The sequence below is a fragment of the Apiospora kogelbergensis genome, assembly GCF_038363985.1.
Source record: "Apiospora kogelbergensis strain CBS 113332 chromosome Unknown utg000003l_segment0_segment0, whole genome shotgun sequence".
NCBI classification, from domain to species: Eukaryota; Fungi; Ascomycota; class Sordariomycetes; order Amphisphaeriales; family Apiosporaceae; genus Apiospora; species Apiospora kogelbergensis.
This window is the reverse complement of record NW_027117420.1, coordinates 5,129,417-5,144,617: the sequence shown is the minus strand read 5'-3', so window position 1 is coordinate 5,144,617 and position 15,201 is coordinate 5,129,417. Positions and strand designations below refer to the sequence as shown.

The following is a 15,201-nucleotide window of genomic DNA, read 5'->3' as shown; positions in this document are numbered from 1 at the left end:
ATGGCGGTGTCAAGGAGATGCCGAAGCACCCCATCTATGGTCGTTGTCGACGGAACGGCCGCATGTTGGCGAATGCGTCTCCCTTACGTCCGTTCCCCCATACATATATGTAATCCACTTGACGGCGAAATGAAACGAACCCCAGATGGAGCAGCTCCAACAGCGGCTTCCCCGAGGCGACGAACAGCCTCTGCCCATCCTGCGCGGGTTGGTCGGCACCTTTGGGGGGGCCTGGTACGAGCAAACCTCTTGGAGAAGCCGGCAGCCGGTGTCTTCCCTATTGCCTGTCATGCTGGCGCGGCCTGATCGCGCAGATACTGCTCCATCCAGTTATCTGTAGCGTTCTAGTAGCTTCAAAAATTTGGTCTCGGTCGAGAAGCATCCACTAGTGTCTTGTGACGTTGTCAACAGCCAACATGCTAGAAAGTCCAAAAAAGAACAACAAAAAGAGTTTTGGTGTTGCACTAGCCGCGAATCGAACGCGGGGCCCATCGATGGCAACGATGGATTTTACCACTAAACCACTAGTGCCTCGGAGGTCCTCAAACCAGGATGAATTTTGTGCTGTTATTATATTCTATAGAATGTTGTCAAGATGAAACGCCGCGCATCCTTTATCATTTACTACCTGTCACATCATATCATCAACAAACGACAAGGAGCTTGCGGCGGCAGCATACTAATGCAAGACAAACGCCACAACAACGCCTTTACATGGGGTGGGCGGTGGGCGAAACCACCAATTACATACATCCACAACTGGGCCCGGTGCGAGACGAGGGATCCAAGATGAGTTGGTGCACTGCCGTCGGCCGCACCAAGTTCTGCTCGAGGGCTGCAAGCCGTATCTGCAGGCCTGCTGGATCCAGATGAGGGGCCGCACCTCCATGCCAATGGTGAACCCGCGATACCGGGTTGACGGCGCCGGGTTTGGGTGAAGAGCCCCATCCACCATGGAATCGCTTGCTGGCTTGGCTCAACCATACATGCATTGCTTCTTTACCATGATATGATGCTGCGGAGAACGGGGGCTGACTTGGCTGGCCCGAGCTGAGCAGGAGCACCCACGCAGCAGACAAGCTGGCAGGTCAGGGCTTCTGCAGCTAATGCGCCAGCACCCCCTGGATGATGTGATCACGAGCCCGGATTATGAAATCGTGTGTCAATCAAGGAGCAGCACGCATGGGAATGGGAACAATAAGTGATAAGTGATAAATGACAGCGGACATAGCCTGACACTTGTTAGGTTAGTGGTAGGCAAGCACATATGCAGGTATTGGGCCGGATCGGCCTCCGCTTCTCAACGTCGCACGGTTTAGTGCTGTCCGTATTCGGCATGAACGCCAACCGGCCCCCTGGGGCAGTGAAAGAAAGGGTGTCGTTTGTTTCTCTTTCCTGTCACATACTTACAGATATATGTGCAGGGGGTCCTGGCTTCGCTGGCGTCGCCGGCCACGCTCGACGTGACGAAACACGACGAGACGACGGGGGACGGACGAGTTGGAACGAGATGAGATTTCACCGCCTTTCGGGGTGACCTGTTTCGGTCGGGAAATACCGACATGGGGGGTCCAGGGGCCACTGCGACCTGGCGGATCTAAAACTCCCTCTTTTGGGTAAAGATATTCAGATGCGGCCGCCGAGTCGTCCTTTTCGTTGCAGACTTTTTCTTTTTTATTCTTTCACTTTGGTTCTGGTTTTCCCAAATCCCGACGCGAAGCCCTGCCTCCTGCACGTGCAACCCCTAAACTGGTTGAACCCCCCTGCCAACCCCGCTGGCCAAATTTCCAACGCTTTTCCTTGTAGGGAGCTTGGGAGGGGGTCGACTCGGGAGATTGGGCCCGATCCATGCTGCTTCTCGAAGGAATCTCGAAGGAACTGGCAGACAGGCGGGATGGATATTGCCGAGATAGTGAGAGGAGACCAAAAAAAAAAGGATGAGCCAATCTGAGTCTTTCTTTTTTAGTCAATCAGTCGGTCGCGGCACCCTTGCATCATGTCAAAATGCCGCCAAGCACGAAGGATGCGGCATACGGTTGGCGGTCGCACTTCTCGACAGCGCATTTCTGAGAGCTGACATCCCCTGAAAACTGCAGGCATCAATTTGTTTGCTTCCCACCTCCAACGCGGAAAACACAACTGGCGACTGGCAAGCAAAGGAGAGGCATTCGGAGATTTGACCTGATCAAGTGAGTGTTTGTGTCTGTCTGTCTGTCTGCAACTGCAAGCATCAGGATTAAGTTTGCTCGCTTATACATAGGTAGATAAACATGCTGGGGCATGGCGGCCTGACTCGTTTCTATTACCTGCTACCACCCCAGACGACTAGTTCACGATACCCACCGTCAGCCAGCAGCTGCAGGGATCTGTTGCCGCAGACACATGGCAGCATGGCAGGATGGCCCGATGGCATGGATAAATCCTCCCAAAAGCAGAACTCAAATAGATGACATGATCGGCACAGTATCAGGTTGGATGTAGGTAATGTGTATCCGAAGCCTGGCCGCGACCCATGCAAGTACAGCTGAATACACGTACATACATGCGGTGGGCTGGCTTTGCTGGGTCAAGGACCTCCCCATCATTTCCACCCCCATGGCTAGCTGGACGCAGAGAGGATCCCCCTATTCGCTGTGAAAACTCCGAAGAGGAAAGAAAAAGCAAGTGGTGGCAAGGTGGATGGGCTCCTCGTAACGTAACGGAGGAGCCCTCCCCCTGGCCGCCCTGCCAGGCTCCAATGATAACCGTAAATCAAGGCAAGGACCCTGACCAAAAAGAAATGGGATGTTCATTTCTTTTAAACTCATTTTTTGCGTGCTGGGGACTGGTGACTGGGTATGCAAAGAAAGTAGTATGGGGGAGAGAAACAGCAGGGCAGATCGATTCCCGGGTTCGCCTAAAACAACCACGCAGCCCCGGACGTAACGCAACCATGATTCTACTCTCACGACACCACCACGCCTCCCCCGCCAAACCAACAACCGACGACATTCGGCACAGACACAGCAATAGAGAAAGCCGAAGCCCACCAGCATCGATAGTCATCAGTCCCTACGCCACTTGATTTCCCAAACGAGAAAGGTTAGACAACAACACCAACAACAAAAACAACACAACGAAGCACGGGAATACGACAGCAGGGGCAAGGAAGAAAGGAGAGAGAGAAGGATCCAACAGCAAAGCGACCGCGCGTAGCAGCAGTTTCTTGCCACCGAAAACCATGGCGACGGGCTCCATCAAGTACCGGAAACTGAGCCGCTCCAAGAACGAGATCCGGCTGCTGGAGCTGTTGCCGGCGCACGATGCCGCCGCCCCCGTGGTGTGCCGGATGGTGACGGTGCCGCTGAACGAGGACCTCGAGTACCTGGCGCTGTCGTCGCTGTACGGCGACCACAACGAGAGCCAGCGCATCGTCGTCGACGACCGGCCGGTCCTCATCACGGCGCACCTGGCCCAGGCCCTGCAGCACGTGCGCACCGTCTTCTTCCCGAGCCTGATCCGGCAGCAGCAGGAGCAGGCGTCCATCGTCGCGGCGCAGCAGAAGCAGCAGCGCCAGCGGCAGCGCGAGCGCGCGCCCTCGTCGCAGCACCGCGGCGGCACCCCGCGCTGGCTGCAGAGCCTGCTGCGGGGCGTGCAGTCGATCCTGCCGGGCCCCGAGCTCGAGGAGACGACGCCGCTGCGCGTGTGGGTGGACGTGCTGTGCATCAACCAGGCGGACGAGGGCGAGAAGTCGCGGCAGCGGTCGGGCATCGCGGCCATCTACGGCTCCGCCAAGATGGTCATCGGCTGGCTGGGGCTCAAGATCCCGCAGACCGACGCCGGGCTCGCCGCCATGCACGAGATCCACGCCACCATGCCCAAGCACTGGGGCGACCCGGAGGACGAGGCGGCGCACCCGGAGGACTACTCGCCGCGGCACGCGTGGCTGCGCAACGTGGCGCACATCTGGGCGCCGCGCGAGTCGGACGGGCTGCCGGCCTTCGCGTGCGACCACTGGGTCGGCGCCGCCGACTTCATGCACCGGCCCTACTTCCAGCGCCGCTGGATCCTCGAGGAGATCGCCCTCGCCAGGTACCCGACCTTCCTCATCGGCGACGCCATCGTCTCGTGGAAGCTCGTGCTGCGCCTCAACAAGTTCATGGAGGAGTTCAAGGAGAAGGACTCCGAGGTCTACCCGGCCGACATGCGCGCCCAGATCGCCGAGCTGCCGCTGGGGACGGTGCATGCGCTCTTGGGTAAGTCCATCCGTTCATCCATCCCTCATCTTTCCCCACTCCCAGGATGTGCATATGCTGACATGACAACCCCCCCGCAGACGAGTTCGCGAAGCGCAGGAAGCAAGAACAGGCCCTGTCGCTCGACGATTCGACAAGTACGTCGGAGCGCACCCGGTACACCAACTCGCTGCTGTCCAGGCACGAGACGAGCCAGGAGCTGAACAAGGTCGAGTCGGAAATCAAAGAAGAGAAGAAAGTCAACGCTCTCACCAAAAAGAACACAAACACAGTATAATACGAATTCCCTTTGTCAATTTATATATATGCCGTTCATGTAGATTAATGTATACCACGTCACAAAGTCTATTATGACGAAGAGAAGGAGATGAGGTAGAGAGGGTTTTATAGAGGCACGGTCGGTTACATACAGGCAGGCGTCAAGCGAGGGGCCGGGGAATGGATGATTGATTGGATTTCGGCGGTGCGACACAGGAGTTGGCGTAACGTACAATCATCTTATATCTAGCCATTCGGAATGAAATAAAAGTCTAGTCGTACATGGATCAATTGGTCGTTATCTCATTAAAAACTTCTAGGTTGTTACAGCAAAAAAACAAAAAAAAAAAAACAAAGGTCGCTAATTGATAGGCTCGATCTAGATGACCGCCATGTGCACTTGCAACGTGCTCTGCGTCTCGAAGCGCACCGAAGCGCCCGGCGCGACGTAGAAGATGTACCCGCTCTTGAGCGGGAACTCCTTGCCCTCGGCCTTGAGCGTCCCCTCGCCGCCCGTGACAATCAAGACGCCCGGCCCGTCGCTAGGCGCGACATCGTCGGCATCGCCAGGTTGCGTCAGGTCCGTCTTGAGCATGTTGAACTCGCTCATGGGCGGGGCGTAGACGACCGTCTTGCCCGTCTTGGACCCCTTGTACGGCGACGAAGGCAAGACGACGTCGTCGCGGCTGTGGGCCTGGAAGGTCAGGACGTCGGCGAACAGGTCGGCGCTGTTGCGGTCGGCGGGCGGGCAGAAGCCCGTGTTGAGCACGTTGTTGCTGCGCGCCATGCACTCGACGATGTCGCCCGACAGGTAGGCGTGGATGCCGTCGGCCGGGATGTAGATGGCGTCGCCCGCCTCGAACGTCAGGAAGTTCATGCACAGCAGCGCCACCAGGCTGCCCGCGTCCTCGGGCCCGTACTGGTCCTGCAGCCGCGGCAGCATGTCCACGATGTAACCCGCCTCGCCCAAAGCGCTCTTGTCCACCGCCACTAGCTGTTTTTGTACTTGCTTCACCGTGTCCAGGCTCGCCTTCAGCAGGCGGCGCGTCACCTCCCGCAGCGTCTGGTCGCTCCATTGCGCGGTGCCCTCGGGCACAAACTGCCGCAGGGGCGCGAGCTGGAACAGGGGCTCAATCTGGGCCAGCGGCTTGAAGCCGGCAAAAACCTCGAACTTGCCGAGGGCCACGGCGATCTCGGGCTTGTGGTTCGGGTCTGTGAAATTCTGGGGGTCCCTGGCGTGCAGCTTCTCCGACAGCTCCTTATTGGGATGGATCTGCAGGGGCAGGGCCTTGGCGATGGAGAGGATCTTGGGCAGGAAGGGTAGTTGGGCATCGAACCTCTCCACGACCTTCTTGCCGAGCAGCTGCTCCTTGTTCTTCGCCAGCACGTCGGCCAGCAGCTCGCCAGTCTCGAGGTCGCGTGCGGGGAAGTCCGGGTAGTCGCCGAACCACATCTCGGAGTAGAACTGGTCGTCTTCGACCTGGAAGTCGAGGCCGGGCGTTTGCGCGCACAGCTGCGCGGCGAGAGACTGCTTGCCCTTCTTTCCCCAGGGATAGTTGTTGCAGGTGCCGCTAAGCTGGAATACCGATGAGGGCGCCATGCTGGGTGGTTTTGTATGTGTTTTATTGCTCGATCGTCTCGTTACTTGGGGCGGCAAACAGGGGGCAATCGTTTCAAAGTTGGTGTATCTGGATGGTACCGGTTCGTTGAATTGGTTGATTGATGGATGGATTTCTACATGGGATCAACTAATATAGTCATCAGCGAGATTCGTGCAAGCTGGCTTTCTGTTTTGTAGTTGTTAAGTGATAAGCACCATCTGCTTCCACACGTAAACTTTCCATGTCGTCATAAACGTCATCGCCGCCCCGATTCCACATTATCGGATCCAACGGTTTGTGGGCGTATCTCGGACAAGAAAGAACAAGTGGGGAAGACGCAGGCTGCAACGTGAAGTTGTCGATTGAAAAACTGTTCGATTGCACTTGTCCGATGGAAGAAGGGAGTTTGTGTCAAAAGCCGGACAGGGTGCTCCGGATGATCTTCCATTGTTTCCTTCTTTCACGTTGATGGCTGTGAAGTCAGAGAGGCTCAGCCAAGGATGGACGGTCGCATGTTTGGAAGCTAGCGTAGACTGCTAGGCTGGATGGGCCTGAAGCCTGTAGGCCCTAACGATCACTGCCGGATCGACCAATACCACCATTGGACTCGCATGTATGTAGAGATAGGCATGGCCTGTTCCCATGAGGATCAAGCTGGATATATAAACGTGGAAGAAGCCATCTTTTGGAAGGATGCATCTGCTTTTTACTTGCAGTACTTGGCACGTCAGTCGCCGCGTGTCTTGCCCCTCCCCTCTTCAGAACCCGCCCCTCCCCCGAATCGAGATGCACTAACGGGGATTCTTTAGGCGGTTGACAGTTGAGCCGCTCGGGTTAGTTGTCTTCAAAGTCATGTAGTTTCTCCCTAGAGGTGTGTTGGACGCACTTAGTCAACCGATGACAGCCCAGAACTCTGGTACAACCGCCGCCATCGGGTACGCCATTGACGTCACTCATTTCAGCTGAACACATCAACGTACGCTGGATCTGCGCAAGCTGAAAGAATGAAGGCGGGTAATGACAGAATGTTGCAAATTCCGTTCAACCAAGGAATGGTTCGAATACCCAGTAATGCGCCCAATGTCATAATTGATTAAATCAATCGATTGCCTTGCACCACCTCGTTGTCTCTTCTTCACCACTTGTAATTCTCTTTTGTTGGCACCGGCGATTTGATTGACACGGAAAATGACATCTGTGGGGGACAAAGACCCCGAGCGGGCGTCCGAAACATTTGGCGACCAGGTTAATGACACTGTCGGCGCCATAAAGGAGTTCCTGCCCATACCAGCAGATACGGAGCCAGTGACGGATCCTTTCAACCACGATGTTTCCAACAGCATGGCCGAGGAGCCAACCTTGTCACACGCCTTAGCGTTAGACGATCATGAAGAGAAAGGCGTCGCGCAGCAGGAACACGTCCAGGAAGATGTAGTGGATCTGGGATGGAACGAGAAGAAAGAGCGCATCGCCGCACCTTTGGTCGGTGGGTTGGGCAACGAAGATTTATGGCTGCTGGTCCGGCGCTTCAACAAGGTTCGTCTCAAGAAAGAAGGGTGCGGGCGTGCTACGCTGCGGGCCGTCCCGAGCAAGCTCATGTCCGACATGAAGAATCAAGACTACGGCAAGCAAGGGGTTAATTACTGACCGACACAACTCTGTTGCAGCAACTGTACCACGTCAGAGAATCGACCAAGGCCGTGCCCGGGAACTTGGATCTCAACATCGCCGACGAAGAGGAGTTCTCCCCGGATAAACTGCGCGCCCAGATCGAGCGCCTGTACACGGAAGTCATCGTGAACCTAATCAACGCAGTCAAACATGTCGCGCGCCTACGGTCCTGGCGAGAGACGCGACGCACCACTGCCTTCTGTGTGGTAAGTCCCGTTCGGTGGTATCAAGTCATACCGGACACTCACTTCCCATGCTCGGTGGGCTGGCTGACACTGTCTACAGGCCTACTTCATCGCCTGGCTGTTCGACTTCATCCTGCCCCTGCTGTCCGTCACCTTCATCACCCTCATCGCCTACCCACCGGCGCGAGGAATCCTGTTCCCGCCAGCGCCCATCGCGCTCGTCGACGCCAAGACAGGCGGGATCCAGAAGCCCAAGGCGGGCGTGCTGGGCAGCCACGGGTCGGCGACGGGGGCGCCCGAGAACCACAAGGGCGAGGCGGTGGAGCAGGAGGCCAGCAACTTCTTCAACGGCATCACGGCCATCATCCTCACCAGCGCCACGGGCAAGCACCCCCAGGGCGAGGGCGCCGGCAGCGGCGAGAACGACGCCGACGACAACGTCCCGGACCCGACCGCCGTCGCCATCGGCGCCGCCGACGCCAAGGACATCGCCGCCGGCGGCAAGCCCCCCCCGAGCCACGACAAGACCAAGAAGCCCGTCGAGAGCGCCATGTGGAGCAAGATGCGGCCGCTGATGAAGATCGTCGGCGACATCACCGACACGTGGGAGCGCTTCGCCAACGCCCTGTCGCCGACGCCGCCGTTCCCGCAGCAGATCTACCGGCTGCGGCTCGCGTCGCTCGTCGTCCCTGTCTTGATCGTCTCCCTGTTCGTGACCTCGTACATGTTCGTGAAGGGCGTGACGTTCGGCGTGGGCTTCGGCTTCTTCGGCGACCCCGTCATCTCGCGCGGCGTCAAGCTCCTCAACCGCGAGTTCCCGCACTGGGAGAAGCTGCTGGAGCTGCGCAACACGGTGCTGAAGGGCGTGCCCACCAACGCCCAGCTGACCCTGACCCTGCTGCGCATCGGCGAGGCCAACAAGGCGCCCCTGCCGCCGCCGCCGCGCGTCGGCGAGGCGCCCCCGAGCGGCCCGTCAGCGTGACGGACGACGAGCTGCGCGCCACGGGCGCCGAGCCCCCTGAACGCGACGGAGGCCGAGCTCGACGCGGCCATGGCGCACGACCCGACCACGGCGCACGAGACGGCGGGCGAAGACATCGACGCGGCCAAGAGCCCCAAGCACGGCAAGAAGGGCCGCAAGCTGATCAACCTGATCAAGGGCACGACCAAGGGCGCCGTCAAGACGGCCATGGGCGCGGACACGGTGCGGGCCAAGGCGGGCTCGTCGCACGCCAAGCACCGGCTGGGGGCGGCGCCGAAGCCGACGCCGGACCTGCTGTCGGGGCCCGTGGACTTCCAGGCGCGGTACGGGGGCCACAAGGGGCACGTGTACATCAGCACCAAGGCGACGATCCCGGCCGTGGCCTTCAGCACGGCGTCGACGCTCGAGAAGATCGGGCCCGACGGCGCCGTGCGCGAGGACCTGCACCCGCGCTGGAGCGTGCCCGTCGCCGACCTGCGCGAGCTCAAGAAGATCGGCGGCTACGGCTGGAAGTACCGCATGCTCGTCGGCTGGAGCCTGAGCCGCGAGATCGCCGACGGCATCGAGCTGACGGACCGCACGGGGGCCACGTACAAGCTGACGGCGCTGCCGCTGAGGGACGAGCTGTTCAACCGGCTGATTGCTATGGGGGGACAGAAATGGGAGGCATGGTGAGGAATACATATGTTTCGTTACTTGTTCTTTTTTTTTTTCTGTCAACTGCTTGTTTCTTCTGCTTTTCCGAGATGTTATTTCTGACTGCGTTCGACAGTGCAAGGGTTTGGGCTGGGGGCTGAAGGGACATTGTTTCACCCCTTTGTCATGTATATATGTTATGAATGATTGGCAACGCGACGCACATGATACCACGCTTTTAATAGAATTCACGAACCGATTCACGAGCGAGCCTGATTGATGCATTTTGGGGGTGGCAAGTGAATGGTTTCGCAGGAGCATCAAGAAGCCGCCCTCCATTGGCTGCGTGCTCTGTACCACCTACTGGGTATGGTGTGCATCCATACTCTCATCATTCATCTGGAACTTGGTGTATCCCGTACTGCTGGTAAGGTTTTCCAAATGATCACCTGAAAAGAGCTGCAGGATCCTGGGTTTCATGAGTAGTGATAGGGTGGCTTACGTCAGGCATCGCCTGCGGGCTGGCTTGCGGCTGGGAAAACAAACTCGAAAATTGGCACCATCGCCTCTGATTCGCCAACAGCAAGACACGAAGAAGAGGCACCGCCACAATAGCTCCGGCGTCTAAGAGACCAGGTTCCTAGTCCTAGACTACCGGAGGCTCCTTAAAATAGGCATTACGGCAATGGCTTTGTACGCTTGCCGACGTGATTCGTTACTCGAAGGGCGAGAGACCGGGACCGCGCCGCGCACACAGGTAGCCAGCAGTGTTAGGCGACGCGAGTTCACCTTCAGCCGCATTTGAAGACGCCCACGCCAAAAGAAAAGAAAAAGAACAGAGGCCCTCTGAATCCTTCAGCAATGCTCTCCCACTCTGGCGCTACAGACACCCAGCCACACCTCTCATGAGCAGCAAACCCTATCTCTATTATTCCTTGGAAGAACCATGATCGGTTTCTATCCCAATTGCAGTCTGCCTTCGCAGATCGGGGGATATGTAGCTGCGCCTAATGTCCGGTCTACGCTGGAGATTGTCTGGAGTTGTATCACTATCTTGGTTCTTTGCAGTTGGTCCATCCTACACCTCAACGTTCCGGCCCAACATACACCGCAGTCAAGATCGCAAAAGCTACGCCGACTGATATGGTCCATGTCTCGAAAAGCTAAATGGATGATAATAACCTTGGTCGCACCGGAATTCATACTGGCCAGGGCGATGCTAAGTCTTCACTCGGCACGGTCGAGCTTTCGCCGGCTGAAGGAGTACGCTGAAGAAGACGGTGTGCCATGGAGTTTAGCACATACCTTTATGGCTGACATTGGAGGTTATGTCGTTCATTTCCCGGAAGATAATTTGGATGCGGATGAACATGCACAACAAGCCGAACCCGGCTTGTCACACGGAGTTACATCCTCTCAGCCGGTAGGAAACCATGCAGCAACAGATTCCGCGTCGACATATGGCAGATGGATGAGAAAATTCACCAAAGCGATGAAAGCATTCAAGTATCGCCTGGAAGAGCTATCCTTTCTCCAGCTTCAATGTCGGACGAATCAACTGCACCTTCTAACATGGAAGGCAACGAGTGGGTTCTTACCGCAAAGCAGTTGGAGTATGCAAGGTCTTGCAAGCTCGTTTCGAGACTCCCCGAAATCACGAATGACGAACTAGCAGACAAAGGGAAAGGGGACTATATAGCTAAGGTCTTGGCTATAGTCCAAGTACTTTGGTTAATCCTACAACTTTCCGTCAGGGCCGGGGCCAAGAAGTCGTCATCGCCGCTGGAAATAGCAACTTTGGCCTTCGCTTTATTAGCATCCATCACCTACATCATATTATTCGACCACCCGCAGGATATTACGACACCTATACGGATTCACATAAGTCGTCTTCCAACAATTACCGAGTTCCGAAGAATAGACCGTCTGTCTCCGTTGCGCGTTTGGGAGACGGGAGCAGAACATAGCCATTTCTTGCCCAACAATGTAGTACATATGACACGAGATGGAGAAGATTACTCATCATATGTCTTCATCGCCGGGCTTAGTATCGGCTCTTTCATTTTTGGGTGCACACATCTACTTGGGTGGAACTATGAGTACCCTAACGGCGTTGAGAGAATTCTGTGGATTACGTCGTCGTTGATCACTGCTCTGTTCCCCGCCGGCTTGATATATGGCTTAATGGCGATGAGCGTAGTGTATATCGGTGATAAAAACTTGTCGGAATTCAAGCCTGTTGGTCTCATCTATATCACACTCTGGATGGTGTACTTTTTAGCACGCATTTTCCTTTTGGTTGAGATGTTCCGATCACTATATTTCTTACCCCCGGATGCTTTCCTTAGCACGTGGGCGAAGAACTGGCCACATATAGGTGGATAGCTGTCTAGAAGCATGGTGAACTATGTATTAGGGAACAATGTTCGAAAGAGAGCAAGCGTTGAAGAGAGCATAGAAAAACCTGATGAAATGGTATATAAAATTTAGGCTAACTACTGTAGTAACTCCGAGTAAGGGATATGGCAGTAGTACAAGTATACGAAGCAATTTGATTAAGCGGGCTATGCTATTTTGATGTATCTTGCTGGGGAGAGATCCCAACACCCCTTCCAGTTCTCGCTCTCCCACCGCGCCGACCCTCCACCTAATATGTGTCCCGAAGGCGCCATGGGCGCCCCTGACGGCATGGAACCACCCTTAATTTGCAGCCCCTTAGCCAAACTATTGTTGCCCAGCAGCGAGCAGCCACGCCCGATCTTCAAGCCGGTGATCAGGAAGACGGGCACACGGAACTTGCTGTCGAACACGAACTTCTGCACCGAGTCGAGTCGCATGCACCCCACGACGTACTCGTCCGTGGGATCGAAGGCCGCGGTGATCAGGCCCTGGACTGAGAGCACATTGTTTCAGTCCTTCTTGTAAAATATTTTGGCGTCGGCGCCGACACCGGCGTCTGCTAGGCTGAAGACCTTGACGTCAAAGCCGAGCTCGCTCGCAAGTAGCTTGCTGCGCTGTGACTTGAAGCCAAACCTTGGTAATGTCGCGGTTCAGCGGTGCTATACTGTCGACCACTCCGTCCCGATTGATGGGCATGATCTCGAGCAGCTCATCCAGCAGATTACCAGGCTTCATCGGCCCGTTAGGGGGCGGTGCCCCTACGTTTGTCCTCAAACGTCACTAACAAGCAAGCAAGCAGACAAGCAATTCTACTTTCAATATATATTGTTAGCAAGTAACATGATATGATTTTATACTTAAATCAAACTCCATGCGATATCCTGTCCTTAAATACAGAAACCGTATACTTACACTACGCCTACCCATCTAAGGCGGGTCCTGTGGGTTTGGGCCGCAATTAGGAGGCGCTCTCATACTTTTTCTTGACGGCATCCTATTCCACCAAGGAATTGAAGCTTGACCCACAGCCTGATAGAGGACTTGAAACACCCCCAATCATGCCATGGCACTCTGCTCAAAATTCCTCCCCTGGTTAATATCGATGATCAAATTGTTCTGGCGCTGGAGGACCAGGAAGTTCAAAACATCGCGCGGATCGATAAGGAACTGTGTGTCTTGCTCTAGAGCATTGTCTAAAGATAATATGTCAGTAGTGGTCGGCGACTTGTTGCAGCAATACAGAACGCAAGTCAGGAGAACTCACAAAGGAAAACGGCCGTGAAGTTGTCGCGGTCAAGCATCTGATGAATGACTAACGGCACAATCCTGGGCCCCATATCAAGCAGTTCCTCGAACTCGGGCACGTTGCAACGGACCCTGGCACTAACATTCACACCGGGATCAGCATTTTTCCGTCGGATAATGGTGATACAACTTACTTTGATTCCGTGCGGTTCTCAGACGCGTACCAGCTCCTCTTCCAGGCGTCGAATCTGGCCTCAAATTCCTGGACCAGCCCCGGCGCCGATTCGAGCATACTATTGTAGTTAGAGACGGCTGACTTCTGGGCGGCCGGGGTAGGCGAGGGAATGGCGTCGTAGGGTCGCATCGTAGAGACTTGTGCGTACTTCGGAGCGGGGCCCGGGGCATCTACGAGGTTACTCATCTTGTCTGGGAACGAGGGGTGCTCCGACGTGTGATGCCAGTGCGAAAAAAGGTCAAGATGGGTGAGATGGGATGATGAAGGATGCTGGAAAGCAGAACCGTCCGGGGACCAGGTATTGGTTTGGCGGGGTAGAGTAGACACATTGTGGGTGTCTGTTTTGATTGGTGCGTTGGTTGCTGGCAACTGTTATTACGTTGATGGCCAAGAGATGCTTTTTGCCTGACTGGGGGCATCCCATTCCACCAGGGAAACAAAGTTTAACCGCTATGTCACAACTATCCGCGCGCCATACGTCTGCTGGGTAACATCTATGATCAAATGGGGAGGTGCAATTAAGCGCCGGGTCCAGCTTGGCGGCCTGCTCAGCCTATTAACCAGCCATGGTAACAAGAAATGTCAGAACCAACACGCCCATCAAAACGAACGTCCACCATATGTTTACTTTATAAACAATGGTCCCCTCACGGCTATGCTTTCCTGGATCGTTCATCAACCATCTCATCTACTTTGTCCTTCCTTCAACTTGCCAACGCCGCGCGCCACCGACCTCAATCCAGAACAATGGGAAAAGAACAGGCAACACCGCCGAGCGAGGAAGCCGTCGGCTCGGTGAACGAGCTTTACCGTTGCATCCGTTCCGCCTTCCCACGGGCTGTGGCACAATTCGACGCCAAATGGGATGCTGCGCGCCGCGTATGTGTTCAATTGGCATCCTCCAGCCATACTAAGCTAGACCACCTAGTACAGAGCCACCTCCTTCACGAGCCAGCTTAAATCGCTTTAACAATAACATCGTAAGAGAGGAGATTTTATTTAATTAATTAATAATAAAATACTATTTTAATTAGAAAATTGCCTAAATTATTTTAATTATACTGTACACCTTAGATTTAACGTTAAACTTAATCTCTTACTCCTCCTCCTCGCTTTCTTTTAATATATTAATTATAAATTCCTCTTTTAAGTTATTTAACTCTACCTTTATTCACTTAATAACGTATAAATTAATAAATCTCTTATTAAAGTTTAAAATTATTTTCTTCCTTTTTTTAACCCTCGATCTCTTTAAATTAATCTTTAAACCGGCTTTTTTTACCTTTAATACATTAATTTTAACGTTTAAACTATTTAAGGTTTTAGCGATTTAATTAAGTAAAATCCTATATATTACATTAATATATATAAAGTCTTTATTAATTAATCTAATACTTAAATCTTAAATTAACAACTATTCTTTAACATTTCTATAAACTCCGGTATTAATTTTACCGCATTAAATTTATCGAGTATAATAAATGCTATTAGGGTTTTAAATAAAATCCTAATAAACGTACTGGGGCTTATATTTAATAATATAAGAGAGTATTTAAACGTATAATAGAAATTCTCTTTCTATTAATATAATATATAATAATTATAGGAAATGAATAATTAAAATAATAAAGGTATATATACTTTTTAAAAGTATTTATAATAAGGTCGTTAACGTAATATATTTTATTAATAAGTAAAAATTAATATTTAAATTAATTATTAAAGTAAAGAGTATTTATATAAAATATATAAA

At 53.8% G+C, this 15,201-nt stretch overlaps 4 protein-coding genes across 4 annotated transcripts; 3 read left to right on the top strand and 1 right to left on the bottom strand.

The window, feature by feature from the left end:
* Positions 1-3,220: 3,220 nt before the first annotated feature.
* PG998_006448 (uncharacterized protein) lies at positions 3,221-4,512 on the top strand (the record flags this gene model as incomplete). Its single annotated transcript, XM_066873266.1, has 2 exons — positions 3,221-4,235; positions 4,316-4,512. The coding sequence occupies 2 exons, from the start codon at positions 3,221-3,223 to the stop codon at positions 4,510-4,512; spliced, it is 1,212 nt and encodes a 403-aa protein (XP_066733363.1).
* Positions 4,513-4,872: 360 nt separating this feature from the next.
* PG998_006447 (uncharacterized protein) lies at positions 4,873-6,093 on the bottom strand (the record flags this gene model as incomplete). The annotated part of the gene is made up of 1 exon (XM_066873265.1): positions 4,873-6,093. The coding sequence occupies one exon, from the start codon at positions 6,091-6,093 to the stop codon at positions 4,873-4,875; it is 1,221 nt and encodes a 406-aa protein (XP_066733362.1).
* Positions 6,094-7,282: 1,189 nt separating this feature from the next.
* PG998_006446 (uncharacterized protein) lies at positions 7,283-9,607 on the top strand (the record flags this gene model as incomplete). The annotated part of the gene is made up of 4 exons (XM_066873264.1): positions 7,283-7,729; positions 7,762-7,971; positions 8,051-8,922; positions 8,965-9,607. The coding sequence occupies 4 exons, from the start codon at positions 7,283-7,285 to the stop codon at positions 9,605-9,607; spliced, it is 2,172 nt and encodes a 723-aa protein (XP_066733361.1).
* Positions 9,608-11,110: 1,503 nt separating this feature from the next.
* Positions 11,111-12,465, top strand: PG998_006445 (uncharacterized protein; the record flags this gene model as incomplete). Its single annotated transcript, XM_066873263.1, has 3 exons — positions 11,111-11,945; positions 11,985-12,043; positions 12,280-12,465. The coding sequence occupies 3 exons, from the start codon at positions 11,111-11,113 to the stop codon at positions 12,463-12,465; spliced, it is 1,080 nt and encodes a 359-aa protein (XP_066733360.1).
* Between the last annotated feature and the right edge of the window lie 2,736 nt (positions 12,466-15,201).